The sequence below is a fragment of the Cetorhinus maximus genome, chromosome 19 (genome assembly GCF_964194155.1).
Source record: "Cetorhinus maximus chromosome 19, sCetMax3.hap1.1, whole genome shotgun sequence".
Taxonomy (NCBI): Eukaryota; Metazoa; Chordata; class Chondrichthyes; order Lamniformes; family Cetorhinidae; genus Cetorhinus; species Cetorhinus maximus.
In genome coordinates this window covers 68,117,127-68,133,868 of record NC_135897.1, presented here as the reverse complement: position 1 = coordinate 68,133,868, position 16,742 = coordinate 68,117,127, and the positions used below count along the sequence as shown (strand labels likewise).

General features: G+C 41.8%; 1 protein-coding gene across 1 annotated transcript in view; it reads right to left on the bottom strand.

The window, feature by feature from the left end:
- Positions 1-16,742, bottom strand: part of LOC144694267 (uncharacterized) — a 134,866-nt gene that overhangs the window by 89,105 nt on the left and 29,019 nt on the right. Inside the window, exons 11-14 of the mRNA XM_078564609.1 lie at positions 13,436-13,615; positions 9,726-9,980; positions 8,637-8,774; positions 2,459-2,581 (exon numbers count right to left, since the gene is read on the bottom strand). Of these exons, the coding sequence (XP_078420735.1) occupies positions 2,459-2,581; positions 8,637-8,774; positions 9,726-9,980; positions 13,436-13,615 (696 nt within the window). The remainder of the gene's footprint in view (positions 1-2,458; positions 2,582-8,636; positions 8,775-9,725; positions 9,981-13,435; positions 13,616-16,742) is intronic.

Sequence of the window (16,742 nt, the reverse complement as noted above, 5' to 3'; positions counted from 1 at the left end):
CATTTATCCCATTTTCTACAGTTAAACTTTAATCTTACCAGGACTAAGAATTCCATCTAAGATATTACTATGAACCATGAACTAGTTATTTATAACCGTAACGTAAGTGCAACACACTTAGTGGCTGTCAAAGACACTAGGGCAACAAAATTTACCAAACTTCTAGCTTTCCCAAAATCAGTGACTTCCATTATTCTAGTCTATTATTCAGGCTCTTTTGCATAGTGCCACAGACAGAAAATTGCAAACACAATGTTATACAGACCCAGAAATATATGTTTTGTACCACAACATATTTATGGGCTAGAAATTGGGTCGCAATTCGTAACTTGCCAACGCCCACTCAAATTGAGTTGGACAGCATGCAAATTTGGTGCATCCACCTTATCTTCATGGTTGCAGCATCTGGCCAGGTGGGTCCCATGCTAATGTCTTCTTCCTAATGCTGCTAGCTGTCTCTGCACTCAGCATGGCCGGCGGTGGGGGGGCGGGGGGGGGCGGGGTGTGTGTGTGTGTGTGTGTGTGTGGGTGGGGAGTACCATGGGACGCAGCCAGCCTGTTCTTCTTAAAAGTAGGCTGTCCCTCCTAAAGAGAAGCAACAGTGAAAAATATTGCTGTAATTTAAAAGATGGCAAAGTGAACACCAGGGAAGAGAAAGGATTCCAGGTGGCGAATGCGATGCCGGAGGCATTAGTGATGGAGATGGACAGGAGAGATCATATGGTTTTGTGATTGGGGACAGGGGCAGGGAGCCCTGCAGGATCTCTCTCAGAAAGGAGGTGCTGGTGGCCACAGAGGTCAACTAGAGTCTGGATCTGAGGAACTTACAGCAGTGCCACTAAAAGTCTAATAACCTTTCACAGGTGGTCAAGGTCAGTGAACACATCATCATATGACATCTCCTATCCAACACACCACCAACCCGTCATGCTGCTCAATTCACTGCACCCCCATCGATTTTCTAGCACCAGTCCCTGGCACTCAGAACTCACACCTAACATCCAGACATTCTACCTTTCTTTCTAGCACCTTCCAATGCTGCCAGCCTCCCAGCCACTCCTCACAGACTCCATATGCCTATAGCTGTTCAACTGTGGCAGTCACATCACCCAAATACAATGTTCCAATTGCTGATATTCTGCCCTCCTGTTGCAGAACAAAGTGATACACAACAGAAGGGAGGAGAATTGAACAGGTGGAGGTCAAGGACACCTGCATCTCCTGAACCCTAGGAGATGATTTTCTGTATCATCAGGTCAGCTGCAACTGAGCCAGTGACATCTGAGTTGCTCAGAACATTGAGGATAATGACATGGTCCTCCCTTATGCCCCTTCTCGACTCCCAGCAGACATTCATTCTGCTATTGGCATGATGAACAATCTATTGATGATGTGACCAAGGACCTCTTGCTTCCCATCCAGCTCCATTCGCTCACATCAATCTTTTCCTTCTAAGTTCATGCATTTAGACACCCAAGGGCTGCCACCTGCCCAAAAACAGCAGCCCATGGAGGAAGAGAAAGAGGCCATGTTTAGCACTGATGACAAGGCCACCAAAATCTGATCTGACACTTGCAGCCACTAGCTCAGAAACTGACACTGCACTTTCCTTAGATGCTTGTATAGCATTGAGATCAGCACCTGGTGAGTCACATGAGAATGAATGGGCTGCAACCAGACCGGGGGAAAGGATGGAGAGGACGATCGCAGACAAGTTCTGTTGCAGAGGACTCAAATGAGGGCTTGGATGGAGTAATGTATAGGAGCGTGCTGATGGACATGCACAACTGCGATGCTGGGTACATTGGCTGGCCTACCTGGCAGCCTCTTGTCACTGTCAAGGACCATAGCTTCAACATGGCAGTGATCAAGATGCAGAGCTTGCCCTCTCCTTGTCCATCTCCTTATGTTGAAAATCCAGAGGCGCTGCCACTGCTGGTCTTATACTGCTTTTGTGTGGGCAGGTCATCTATTCCTCTGCCCTCCCTATGAGGATGCAGCAACACTCCTTGGCATATCCACTAACTTACTATTGCACCTCCAGAAACACTCCAGAGCACTTCCAGAACCTTTGCAATAGAAAAGGTTTCTGAAAGTCGCTTTATCTGCAAACTGAGTACCTGGTCCTTTAAAGAACACTTGTGCAAGATCCATTTTGCAGTAGAATGCTTATTGTTTTCAGAGTGATCTACGAATTTGTGACCTGGACCCTTATGGTGGAAATTTGGCATCCTGGCGTCACATAAACCAGTTGGACTGTGTGACGGCAGAATAGCATTGATTAAAGCCCTGTCCTACACATAGGGCATGTTCCTACATGTGGCCTTCTCCTCACACAACACTGCAGTGCCAGAAGCAGCCAGCAGCACAGTGCACTGCACGAAAGCTTTGGTATCGCCATTCCATTTCATGCCTTATATATTTAAAATAAGTAAAAGTAGTATTCATAATATCTCACCTCTGCAGACTGTGCCTGGTTCACTCGAAGTGTATCCTTTATTACACTGGCATGTAGGTTGATTAGAGGATGTGCTAATAAAACATTCTGAATTTGTGCAGCTGAGTTCGCAACTGTCAATAGCTGTAATGACAGACACAGAAGAAATTGTTAAAAGGTTCACTCCATTTTTGTTCCCTATTAGAATAACACCTTCCATGCATTCATGATGTTTTTGTTTCAAAGTTTGCAATCATAATGTAGATATAAATAGATAAACTCCTTGAATTGAATAGAGTAATGCTTGTTTTTAATATTATAGTTGATAAGCAATAACATAATTTCTTAACCTTCACTGATTTTTTGAAAGCTATTTTGTTTAATTGTGTTTATTAATTTAACACCATCACATTCTCAGGCTCAGTAATTCTGTTACACTAATATCTCAAACATGGAAACTTGGATTTTCCACATAAGCTCCATGGTATAAAGGTTCTTGTCCCACTATTCAGGGATTTGCCACTAAACGTGATTGAGAAGTGAACAATATAAATATTGGGGCGGGCGTATTGTTTGAATACGGAAATCCTGTACACTTTCTGAGTTTTGCACCATAGCAATGCTGGATGCAAGGATTGTCACTGGCATTATGTGTTAAATTTAAATGGAACAAAAACCTAAACACTTTGATGTCTGATTCCAAAAAAAAACATTTATTTATCAAACTTATAATCACAGCACAGTGCCACCAGCACACCTACACCATGGGCAGAATCTTTCCCCTGTTGGGTGGGCTTGGCCGGGGGCAGTCGGGAAGCTGTCCACTACCCGCGATTGAGGCCGGAAAGCGATTCCACGCTGGTGGGCCAATTGAGGCCTGCGCAGCGTGAAATGCGAGCGGAAGCACTCAGCGCTCCCTATGCGGGTGTGGGGGGTAGTGAGAGTGGGGCGAGTGCAACCTTTGCACATGAGCACGAGTTCATGCTTCATAATCTCCCTGAGGCACAGAGCTGCTTCAGGGAATTGACGCATTTTCAAAAAAAAAATGTAATAAAACATGTCCCCTCATGTGGCTATGAGCAGGGACATGTTATTAATTAATTAATAATTAATTAATTCCATAAGGTTGGACGGGCAGCGACAAATTTAATGGCCCTAACAGGCCTTTTAATTGGTAGCGGGCATGCTGCTGACTCCGGTGCGTGCCCACCATATGAAATATCACGCTACTGAGCGTTGACGTCGGGACACTCGCCCAACATCAACGTGCATCATTTTATGCTAGAGCAGGTCGAGTGCACGCCCGCCTGCCAAGCTAAAAATTTCGCCCCATGGTACTGAAGGTAGGAACCCATCATGCCCTCTAAGGCATTCCCCAGTTCTACTGAAACAAAATTCTCAGCTCCAATATTAAAAAGCAACAAAATAGTGAACTGATATTGGTGGAAATCTGATTGCGTTAATAGTGCAGGATGTCGGTGAATTGCCAGCCTGTTTTTCTTCTCTCTTGATGTTTATTCCCATTATGGAACATATCAGGAATGGACGAAATATTTTATCACTAATATCACCAAGTCATTTCTAAAATGTTAGCTAGTTTTGAAGTTTTGGCATATTGAAAATTATATATTCAAGTAAATATTTCAACCTTGTAGAAAATCTTCTTAAAATTTGTTTTCCTATTCAGTACATACAAACAAACGAATATACAAATTAGGAGCAGGAGTAGGTTACTCGACCCCTTGAACTTGCTCCACCGTTCAATAAGATCATGACTATTCTGATTGTAACCTCAATTCCAAATTCCTACCTACCCCCAATAACTTTCACCCCCTTGCTTATCAAAAATCTATCCACTTTTGCCTTAAAGATATTCAAAGACTCTGCTTCCACCTTCTTTTGAGGAAGAGAATTCCACAGACTTATAACACTCTGAGAGAAAAAATATTCTCATCTCTGTCTTAAATGGGTGACACATTTTTAAACAGGGACCCTGAGTTCTATATTCTCCCACAAGAGGAAACACCCATTCCACATTCACCCTGTCAAGACCCCTCAGGATTTTATGTTTCAATCAAGTCGCCTCTTACTCTTCTAAACTCCAGTGGATACAAGCTTAGCCTGTTCAACCTTTCCTCATAAGCCAACCTGCCCATTCTAGGTATTAGTCTAGTAAACTTTCTTTGAGCTGCTTCCAGCAGATCCTTCCTTAAATATGGAGACAAATACTGTACACAGTACTCCATACGTGATCTCACCAATGCCCTGTACGACTGAAGCATAATCTCACAACTTTTGTATCCACTTCCCCTTCCAATAAAAGATAACGTTATATTAACTTTCCTAATTACTTGCTGTACCTGCATACTAACCTTTTGTGATTCATGCACTAGGACACCCAGATCCCACTGCATCTCAGAGTTCTGCAATCTCTCATCATTTAGATAATACGCTTCTTTTTTATTCTTCCTGCCAAAATGGACAATTTCACATTTTCCCACATTATACTCCATTTTCAAGATCTTTGCCCACTCACTTAACCTACCTATATCCCTTTGTAGCGTCCTTATGTCCTCTTCATAACTTACTTTCCTACCCGTCTTTGTGTCATCAGCAAATTTAGCAACCATGCCTTCGGTCTCTCCATCCAAGTAATTTATATAAATTGTAAAAAATTGAGACCCCAGCTTGGATCCCTGCGGCACACCACTCGTTATATCTTGCCAATCAGAAAATTAGCCATTTATGCTTACTCTTTGTTTCCTGTTAGCTAGCCAATCTTCCATCCATACCAATATGTTACCCTCTACACCATGAGCTTTTATTTTCCGCAAAGCCTTTGATGTGGCACCTTATCAACTGCCTTCTGGAAATCTAAGTACAGTACATCCACAGGTTCCCCTTTATCCACAACACATGTTACTTCTTCAAAGAACCCCAATAACTTGGTTAAGCATGATTTTCCATTCACAAAACCATGTTGACTCTACCTGACTAACTGGAATTTTTCTAAGTGCCCTGCTTTAATATCTTTAATGATAGCTTCTAACATTTTCCCTATGACAGATATTAAGCTAACTGGCCTGCAGATTCCTGCTTTCTGTCTTCCTCCCTTTATGAATAAAGTTGTTATATTTGTTATTTTCCAACTTAATGAAACCTTCGCCAAATCTAGGGAATTTTGGGAAATTAAAACCAACGCATTAACTATCTCACTAGCCGCTTCTTTCAAGACCCTAAGATGAAGTCCATCAGGGCCCGGGGACATGTTAGCCCACAATTCCAATAATTTGTTCAGTACCAATTCTCTGGTGATTGTAATTTTCTTGCATTCCTCCCTATCTTCCATTTCCTGATTTACAGCTATTTCTGGGTGTTACTTGTATCCTCTATAATGAAGATTGATGCAAAATATGTGTTCAATGCATCTGCCTTCTCCTTATTTACCATTATTAATTCCCCAGGCTCATTTTCTATAGGACCAATGCTCACTTTGTTAATTTTTCTTTTTTAAATGTCTACAGAAACTCTTGCTATCGGCCTTTATACTTCTAGCTAGCTTTCTCATACTCTAATTTTCCCCTCCTTATGAATCCTTTAGTCCTTCTTTGCTGTTTTTTATATTCTGTCCAATGTTCTGTCCTGCCACCCACTATTGCACAATCAGATGCTTTTTCTTTAAGTTTCTTTAACTTTTTTAGTTAACCACGGATGATGGGTCCTCCCCTTGGAATTTTTCTTTCTCATTGGAATGTATCTATCCTGAGTATTCTGAAATATCCCCTTAAATGTCTGTCACTGCACCTCTATTGACCTATCCCTTAATCTAGTTTACCAGCTCACTTTAGCTAGCTCTACTTTCACGTCCCCTTAATTGCCCTTATTTAAGTTTAAAATACTAGTCTTAGATCCATTCTTCCCTCCCTCAAACTGAATGTAAAATTCAATCACATTATGATCACCCTTACCTAAGGGCACCTTCACTATGAGGTCATTAATTAATCCTATCTCGTTGCACAATACCAGGTCTAGTATAGCCTGCTCTCTGGTTGGCACCAGAACATGCTGTTCTAAGAAACTACCCGAAAACATTCTATAAATTCCTCATCTAGGTTACCTTTGGCCATCTGATTTTTCCAGTCTATATGTTAACTAAAATCCCCCATGATTATCACCGCACCATTCTGACGAGCTCCCATTATTTCTTCCCTTATACCCCATCCTACCATGTGGTTACCGTTAAGGGGCCTGCACACCACACCCACAAATTACTTCTTGCCTTTATCATTTCTCATCTCTATGCAAACTTCTTTACATCCTGGTTTCTTAAATTTAGGTTGTCCCTCTCTGTTGTGCTTATATCATCATTAATTAACAGAGTCACCCCTCGGCCTTTTCCTAGCTTCCTGTCCTTCCTAAATGTCATGCACCCTTCAATATTCAGGTCCCAATTTATGTCACCTTGCAGCCATGTCTCTGTGATGGCGATCAGATTGTACTTCTTTATTTCTATTTGCACTGTTATTTCATCTGTTTTGTTTCTTATGCTACGTGCATTTAGATACAGAGCCTCTAGTTTTGTCCTTCCATTATTTTTGTAACTTATAGTCTTATCTGCTGAGTTACTCTTAGATTTGTACTTTCTGTCCCTTCCTGTCATGGTCTGTTTATCATTTCCCACATTAATATGTTTCTCTCTTGCCTTGTCCCTCCTCTTTGGTTTACCACATCTTCCCAAATTTGATTCCTTGGCCCCACTATTTACTTAAAAACCCTCTCTACTTCCCTGGTTATGCAGCTCGCTGGAACATTGGTCCCAGCACTGTTCAGGTGTAGACCAAGCCAACGGTACACCCCCTACTTTCCCCCATACTGGTGCCAGTGCCCCATGAACTGAAACCCACTTCTCCCACACCAGTGTTTGAGCCATGCATTCATCTCTCTAATTTTATTTACCAAATGCAATTTACACATGGCTCAGGTAATAATGCAGGGATGATTGTCTTTTAGGTTCTGTTTTTTAACTTAATGCCTAGCTCCTCGTACTCTCTATGCAGAGCCTCTTTCCAGCTCTTACCTATGTCGCTGGTGCCTACATGGACCATGACCACTGGATCCTCCCCCTCCCACTGCAAGTTCCTCTCCAGTCCTGAGCAGACATCCTGAACCCTGGCAGGCAACACAGCCATCTGGACTCTCGCTCTCAACTGCAGTGAAAAGTATCTATCCCCCTGACTATGATGTGTCCTATCACTATTCTTCATTCACTTCATTCACATTCTTCTTCACTTCCCCCACTTGAACAACATTCTTCGCTATTGTGCCAAGATCAGTCCACTCATCAACCTTGCAGTCCTTCTCCTCATCCACAGGGGAAGCAAGCACCTCATACCTGTTGGACAAAGTCAGGGGCTGAAGTTGCTTCATCACAACATGCTGGTTCCCCTTATTTATTGCCTGACTTGCAGTCACATCCTCCTGTCCTTGACCATTGACCAACTCTAAAGTTCTGCCTCACCTAAGGGGAGTGACTGCCTCCTGGAACAAAGTGTCCAGGTAACTCTCCCCCTTCCTGATGCCCCCCAGTGCCCGCAACTCAGACTCCAGCTCAGCAACTCGGAGTTGAAGTTGCCTAAGCTACAGACACCTTCTGCAGATATGGTTGTCTGAGCTGGCAGTGCATGCTGCAGTCATAGCACACCACCAACCCTGCCATTTCTGTCCACCCTTGTTTATTTAATTAGTCAGTTAATTAATAATTTACACAGCTAAAGTACTAGAAAGTTGCACTCACCTAGTTTGGAGACAAGGAAGGAAACTCACCATCCATTGGAGGATAAAAAGAAGTAGGAAAAGGAGCACCTCTTTCCCCCTCTACACCAAATTCCCACCTGAACCAAAATCCCAACTCCTCACTCAATCTACATCTCACTCAGATGTAGTCTTGTGTCTGTGTGCCCCTTTCTGCCTACTTCTCAGTGGCTGAAAATTAACTCCAAAACAAAATAAATTGTGATTGTTCAATCAAAAGCTTCAAGTCTGAAGATTGATGTACTGTAGTCACATCACAGCATTAAATAATCGGGAAATGTAATGAATGGGGTGTGAATGATCATCATCGATAAATGGTTCCAATAAAATATACATGCCTAAGGTAAATATAATGACTAAAAGCATCATTCTGTTGCTTTCCTCTTACCTGTGCAACCTTTTCCATCTGAATCCAATTCAAAATCAGTTCTGCACTTGCATTCATAGCCTCGACTGTTTTCAAACTTATTGCGTTCAATGCAAATCTGCTCACACTGATTATCTCCATTGCTGCATTCATCTGAATCTGAAAGTTCAACAACACATGCAGTTCAGCTATATGAATATTCGACTTATACAATGTTTCATTACTGCTTTATCACTGAGCAGTAAATGAACAATGTCCATTCATTAACAGGTAAGTATTATGACTCTGCAACTTCGCTTCCAGTGAGTGAAAATCCACTGTTTGAAATGTAACTTTTCACACCTGCTTGGCTGCGGAAATCATCAGATAACCTGATTGGATGGTGGAAATTCTTCTGGGGCCATTTTTGGGCACAGACTCAGTGCTGCCCGGGTAGCTCACATCCAGAGGTACACAGCCGCTGCGTGAGCTGCCTACACCAGTGGCATCTCCACAAGTAGCTCTCTGGAGACGGGTTCATCGGTAAAATATATCAGAGACTGTTTGCCTCAGATTTAACCTCTGTTTTACATTTAATTCATGGGGCCTGTGTTTTCCAAGCTTTGGGAAATCCAACATCTGAATGAAGGTGGGAACGGCTGGATGAAACATGCCTTTTCAGCATGGTTTGTAGGCCAAGATCTTCCAATCTTATACAGAGCAGAAGTGTTTCCCCCAGCTATCCTGTAAACCACCCCAAGTTGGAAATCCGACTGCCTTGATTGGCCAAGCCATCTGTGATTAGACAGCTTATCCTGCGATATGCCCTCCGATGTTCAATCCCCTAAAGCCTGATGTCCTCTGATATTCGTCCCCCCCACCCTTGATGCCTAAAGTTGAAACTGGCCAACCAGCCATGTCTCAATACTGTATGGCTAATCACAGCTGGGAATATGATTCAAAAAATTTAATTCATGTCTTACCGATAAATTTGACAAGGAAACCCTTATATCTGGATTTCCCAACAGTTAACTCTCTCACTCTCTCTCCTGCTCCCTTCCCACCTACCCGGGGCACTTAAACCTGGAAACATTAGAAATTTGGCAATTTAGGTTTTATTTTATAACTTACCTGTAGTAACATTCAAAGTACGTGTTAGAGTTTTGTTGTCTTTATCGATAAAGTGAATATTCAGTGTATAAGTTCGACCTGGGCTTAAATCAACAAAATTACAGGTGTTTTTGCTGAAGTTGAAAGTACAAAGAAACGATCCACCTCCAGGTGATTGCTCAATATTATAGCTTCCACATGATTCTAAGGTCTGATCCAACCATTTTAAGGTAAAACTCTGATTTCCGACATTTTCTGCTGTAATGTTTCCAAGATCTAAAATAAAATATATCATAGAGCATAATTGAAATTAAGAATGAAAAGTAATGCATGGAAGGTTGACACTAAGAACAAGACAAATGGATAGCCCTGAAGGACAGCACAATAAGGTACTTATGAACATGGCAAATTAAATCAGATATCTTCTGACTGGTATTTTAGGGTTCATTTGGAAACAGTGATATATGCTGAGGACTGGAGAAGAGGGAACATAACAATTATAAAACAGAACCATAAAAAAAGAAAAATAATGACCAATAAGCCTGGCATCTGCAGTAACTAAATATTAGAAGGCATCCGGAAGAACTGAATAATGAGAACCTAGAGAAATAAAAAGCATGACTTTATGGAAGGCAGTTTATATCTACCAAACCGATTAACCTTCTTCAAGGAGTTAGTGTACTCGGTAGAAAAGAAGAACTAAGAAGATGATGTGGGGGCTGAATGTCCTGCTCTGTAGTGGTAACAATGGCAGGACAGAAATCTAGACCCTGATCTTGACCCTGCTGGGGCTTCTGGGCCAGGTCATTTACATAAAACTGGTAAGTACGAGGATTAGTATCAACACATCTTGGATGCCAGCTGCATGTGGGCAAAGCTGACAGCCTGGCTTGCAATGTCTTGTGGAGTTGAAATCAGTCCCCTTTATCGGGTGTCCAATTTTACTTGGCCAGTCAATTATTTTTCAAAGTGTTCTTAATGCGCAATGCTCTTTTGGATAAAATAAAAAGAAGTACTGTGGAGGCTCGAACTCCGAAATAAAAACAGAAAGTGCTGGAATACTCAGCAGGTCTGGCAGCAGCTGTGGAGAGAGAAACAGAGTTCATGTTTCGAGTCGAATATGACTCTTCTTCAGAACTGAAGGAGGGTAGAAATGTGGTAGGTTATATGCTGTTGAAAGGAGGGAGGGGGGAGAAGAACAAAAGGGAAGGCCTGGGATACTGGGTGGGAGAGATTAAGTGACAAAGATGTCATGGAATAAAAGGCAAAGGGAGGGTAATGCTCCTTTGGACCTCATTAAGAAATTCCACTCAACTGGGTGCCAGTACCCAGTTCAGCAATGGTAGGAACAAGCTGATTTCCGGCAATTTATGCCACCCTCCCGTCCTGTCTCTTTTTCATATTCCAAGTTCCCAAAGTCTGGACAAAATTATCGCATCCGCACCATGGAGATGAGACTCCCACAATTTGCTCCTCTGGGTGAAGATTTAACTTTACTGGGGTCTCTTGTATACACCTGTTTTCACCTATTTGGATTATATTCCACCCATCCCAAGGAAATTCAGGATTTAAATTTTAGCAGTGCTTTTGTTGCAGCACTACATAGTAGGTTTCTTCCCAATAAGGAAACCAAGGTGAGACTGAGGAAAGGGAATAAACAGTGGAAATGTGACACAATAGGGGTAATTTTGTGAGTCTACGTCCCCAGCAGGAAGCTGCACTCATAGGGCAGAATTTTTAGCTCGGCGTGCGGGTACGCGCCCGGCCTGATTGGACATGAAATCGTGCAAAATCCCACGCTTGCACGTTATTTCGGTCGGCAGGCACAAAAGTCAAAAAGAACGCCTGCCGACAATTAAGAGGCCAATTGAGGTAATTAAAGGTGCAATTGTCTCCGACTTTTCGTGGTCCGTCCAACCTTATGGTTGGCGGATGGGCGAATTGGCCAGGCGGACTTTGCATTTTTCATGAAACCTCATCCAAGGGCAGGATGCATTTCCTGTTACTAAATGAAAGAAAAAGAAAAATCTAAGGACAGCATTTTTATCACGTACATGTTCAGGCGTCTGATAGTGATGGTTGCACATCTTTTTTTCCTGGTTTTAAAGACTTTATTTAATGCTTTTCAGGTCTTCAGCTCCCTGAGACAGCTCTCTGCCTTCATGGAGCTTTCTGTCGGCCCTCGCCCGCGCCTGCTCTGATGTCAGCACCTGCCCTCTTCTCGCCCCCCACCCCGGCAGCGCTGAGCTTCTCAGCGTGCGTTTCACACTGGTTGACCATCAATTGGCCAGCCAGCGCGAAATCGCAGTCGGTGGTCCGTTTCCCGGCCGATCCCGGGCCTGCCGATCGCACCTGCCCACCGACCCAAAAATTCTGCCCATAGGAAATGGGAGATGGTGCTAAAATATTATGGGGTCATTCTTGATTTAGGCGGGTACTAAGCAATCACACCACTTGTCCATTATTGCTGGAAGTATTGATCAATTTTGAGCCTGGTTATAGTTAAATGCCTGTCGCAACCCAGCTATCCAGCTGGAAACATAAGAGGAGCACGGACATATAACTTAGGAGGTGAGGGTGCAAAGGGAAACCTGGTGATTCCTCAACAGAGCTGAGCTGACAAGAACACCTTGGGGTGGAGGAAGCAGCGACTCTGCAGACAGGCTGGCAACAGACAAGATGGGGTCTAGGAGATACACTCTTGCCTCTTCTGGTCCACAAAAATAATGAAAAGAAGCAACCAACCACAACTATTTTCTAAATAGCTTCCATTGGTCATTTTAAGGATCATTGGTTGACATTTTATTTCCAGTCCCACTGAGCAAATCATGCACAGTATGTGCTCTGTCTAGTGAAGACCTACATTGCACTGGAATCCTAAATACCTTATAAAATCCCAAATCAAATATTTTAATGAGCCTCCCATCTGTTTCAGGTGGGAACATTGGCTGCCTAATTAAAGGCCTTTTCAAAATAGGCAAGATTTATGAAAAAAAGCATTTTTGTATCACTGTTTCATCATTCATGCTGAAAAATGAGGTAGTGGTGAGATTAAAATTATCCCCTAGAGATTTGATTCCCTCATTTACACTGTCTGTGAATGCAGGTCTCTGCTGAAAGAGTGTTGTCAGATTTCATCGTATTAATAATTTTAGACTGTGCAGAAGAGAGATTTAGGGTAGATTCCACATTGAAGCCATCAGAAAGATAATGGATTAGAAGGTTATCTTGGGTTGTGCAACATGAGCAGGACATAAATTGCCAATTATACTCAGCTTTGATGACTTCAATAGAACTGATAACAGAAAGCTGATGCGATGGTGCCTGTTTTGTACTGTTGCCCAAATTTCTACCCCAAGATTTTTGGGTGAATGGTCAGAAGATAAAGTACAGGTTCCAATGAGTAGTGGTAGATTTATAAAGAGCTCTGGTTTGGTCCCAGTTGGGGTGCTAGGGATATACCAGGACATTTGTTTTTAGCTTTGGTACTGGATAGTTGGGTTACAACAGCCTTATCGATTCCTGGTATTTCACCAAAACTGGGAAGAGCTAGGACTTGTTTGTTGGTTTTCAATGAGGAACATTTGAAATCTCAGCTTATACTTTGGGGGTAAAAGGAACATTGCAGAGTTGATTGTCTCTTACTTACATTCTTCTGTCATAAAATCACAAAGGGGCGAATAATTAAAATGCTCAGGAATCATAAATATGAGAAGTAAATGCTACAATACCTTGTTCAGTAAATTCAGGGCATGTTGCTGTGGTAATCATCGTTGTTGTGCTGGTAGGTAGAGAATGTGTAGTAATGACAATAGTGGAGTCAATGGTAGATGTTTCAAATGCTGGAGTACTAAATTGTTGAGAAAATGATGTAGAGCTTGTTGCTCTGGAAGTAGTCATATTCTGCATAACTGTATAGAAAAGATTAAGAACATTCTTTAAACAGAGTCATAAAAGTTATCAGAGGGAATAAGAGAGTGTGGTGAATTAGTATTCTGTGTTTTTATTTCTGTCATGTATTAGGTGAAGTTCTAGTCCATGTTGATTTCTAAGGCTGATTTCAATTTGAAATTAATTCAGATAGAAGCAAACTTCTAACAGGTACTCACACAATTGCAATGAAAATCAACTTGAACGTAACTGATAAAGGAGTCATATAGGACAATTTTAAGCAGCAAGGAGTTTAACAGCTGTGTCATTAAAGGTTTGCCCAAGTTGTATAATCTATAGCCGATCCAACATATTGAATGGAAAATGCCATGGAGTTGCTCCTGCTTGATCATTGTAAATCCATTGTTGACAGCCGCAGATTGTTTTACTTTGATATTAAAGATGATGTTGTAGTAATCGTTAATATTAAGACATTTACAGTTAAACAAAGCAAAGTGTTTGCTGATACAATCAAAGCTTGAGAAAATCGATAAAGGTAGCAATCATTATGTGGGGGGTGGGGGTGCGGTAGGCTCAGTTGGCTAGACAACTAGCATGTGGACCATATTAATGCCAAGAGCACAGGGCTCGATCTCCATTCTGTCTGAGATAGACTCAAGGCCTGCATCTGTAGCCCACCCACAGCAAGAAGTCCCAGCTCTTTACCTTGGTTCAACAAATAATCACCAAGGGTCTGCCTTCAGGCAAAGAACTAAGGAAGAAGAAACGTCTGGCAGGTATAGGATTCTGTAATAAGAATCATAAAGTCTATTTTACTTAGTGATGTGCCTGACTATTTTACATTAATTACTGCATACTATCAGAAAATCTCTCAGCTCCCTTTGTCTTTGCTATCTTCATGTTCATGTTGGGGAGGATATGATTCAATATCCGCAATGTAAAATGTCTGCTCCAAGACATATTAGCATCACTGTTGAAATGAAGAGTGTCCATGACTTCATAATACTCTGGAGGAAGACATCTGCAAGTATATTCTGATTTCTGAATAACTTGGAACCACTTAATGTGAATTCCCTGCCTATCCTGAAAATAGTCAGTTGAAGTCAAAATACTTACTAACATGAAATATAGTTTATATTCAACCATAATCTGCTTGTTAATTCATGTTTAACTCATGTCAATTCTGGATGTTAGAGTATAGGACAGATAGTATTAATGTTTGCTTTGTTGACTTTTATGAAGTTAAAATGCTTCTCTTTTAAGTCACAAATCTTGTGGCTTCATTTTGTTAGTAAATAACTAGGACTTTGTATTTCCTTTTAAAAAAAAATGTTACTGGTCTCTACTGAGATCGCAACAGTACGCAGAGTCCATGAAGTCTCTTTGGGAGCTACTGTACAAAAATGCATAATGGAAATGGACAATCACACAGCAAACAGCATTTGACACATTAAAGATGAAAATAGCATCTCTGCCAGTCCTTGCACATTTCAATCCACATGTGGAAACCAATGTCACAACAGTTGCGTCAAGAAATGTGCTAGGAGCTGTACTCTCAAAGTGCGGTGAAGGAAGAAAACAACCAATTGCCTAGACATCACACCTGTTGTCAGAAACTGAGCACACAAACTCTACACTAATAGCATACCAAAAATACTAAATAATTATGCGGCAAAAGTGGGGCAGAAGTAAATACAATAACTATCACTAGAGAAAAAGTACTAGGGAAACTAATGGGACTAAAGGCCGATAAGTCACCTGGATCTGATGAGTTGCATCCTAGGATATTAAAGGAAATAGCTGCAGAGATAGTGGATACACTGGAAGTAATCTCCAAAGAATCCTTAGATTCTGGAGAAGTCCCAGAGGATTGGAAAACTGCCAATGTAATACCCTTATTCAAAAAGGGAGGGAGACAAAAAACAGGTAGGCCAGTTAGCTTAACATCTGTCATTGGGAAAATGTTGGAGTCTATTATAAAGGATGTAGTAGCAGACATTTAGAAATGCATGATCTAATCAAGCAGAATCAGCATGGCTTCATGAAAGGGAAATCGTGCCTGACAAATTTATTAGAATTCTTTAAGGAGGTAACAAGCAGGATAGATAAAGGGGAACCAGTAGATGTAATATATTTGGATTTCCAAAAGGCGTTCGATAAGCATAAAGCTACTTAATAAGATAAGAGCCCATGGTGTTGAGGGTAGTATATTAGCATGGATAGAGGACTGGCTAACCAACAAAGGACAGAGAGTTGGGATACGGGGAGCATTTTCAGGATGGCAACCTGTAACTAGTGGAGTGCCACAGGGATCAGTGCTGGAGCCACAATTATTTACAATATATATTAATGACTTGGATGAAGGAAATGAATGTACTATCACCAAGTTTGTGGATGACACAAAAATAGGTGGGAAAGCAAGTGGTGAGCATAACACAAACGTCGGGATTTTCCACACCCACCCTCTGCTGCGAGCTTCCAGTCCCGCCACAAGTCAACGGACTTCTGGCTGGGGCATCGCCTCGCCCATGGTGGGGCTGGCCCTAGACGGGGCCGGAAAATTCCACGCCAAGGAGTCTATAGAGGGATATAGACAGGTTAAGTGAATGGGCAAAAACGAGGCAGATGGAATATAATGTGGGAAAGTGCGAGGTTATGAACTTTGGCAGGATGAATAGAGGAGCTGAATTTTATTTAAATGGAGAAAGACTGAAGAAAGGTGCAGCACAAAGGGATCTGGGGGTCCTGTGAATGAATCCTAAAAAGCTAACATACAAGTTAAATAGGTAATAAGAAAGGCAAATGGAATTTCGGCCTTTATTTCAAAGGGAATGGAGTATAAAAATAGGGAAGTCTTGCTAAAACTATACAAGGCGCTAGTTAGACCACACCTAGAATGCTGTGAACAGTTTTGGTCCCCTTATCTAAGAAAAGATATACTGGCATTGGAGACAGTCCAGAGAAGGTTCACTAGGTTGCTCCTGGAGATGGAGGGATTTTCTTATGAAGAGAGTTGAGTAGGTTGGGCCTGTACTTATTGGAGCTTAGAAGAATGAGAGGTGACCTTATTGAAACAAATAAGATTCTTAGGGGGCTTGACAAGGTAGATGCTGAGAGGCTGTTTCCCTTTGTGGGAGAGTCTAGGAC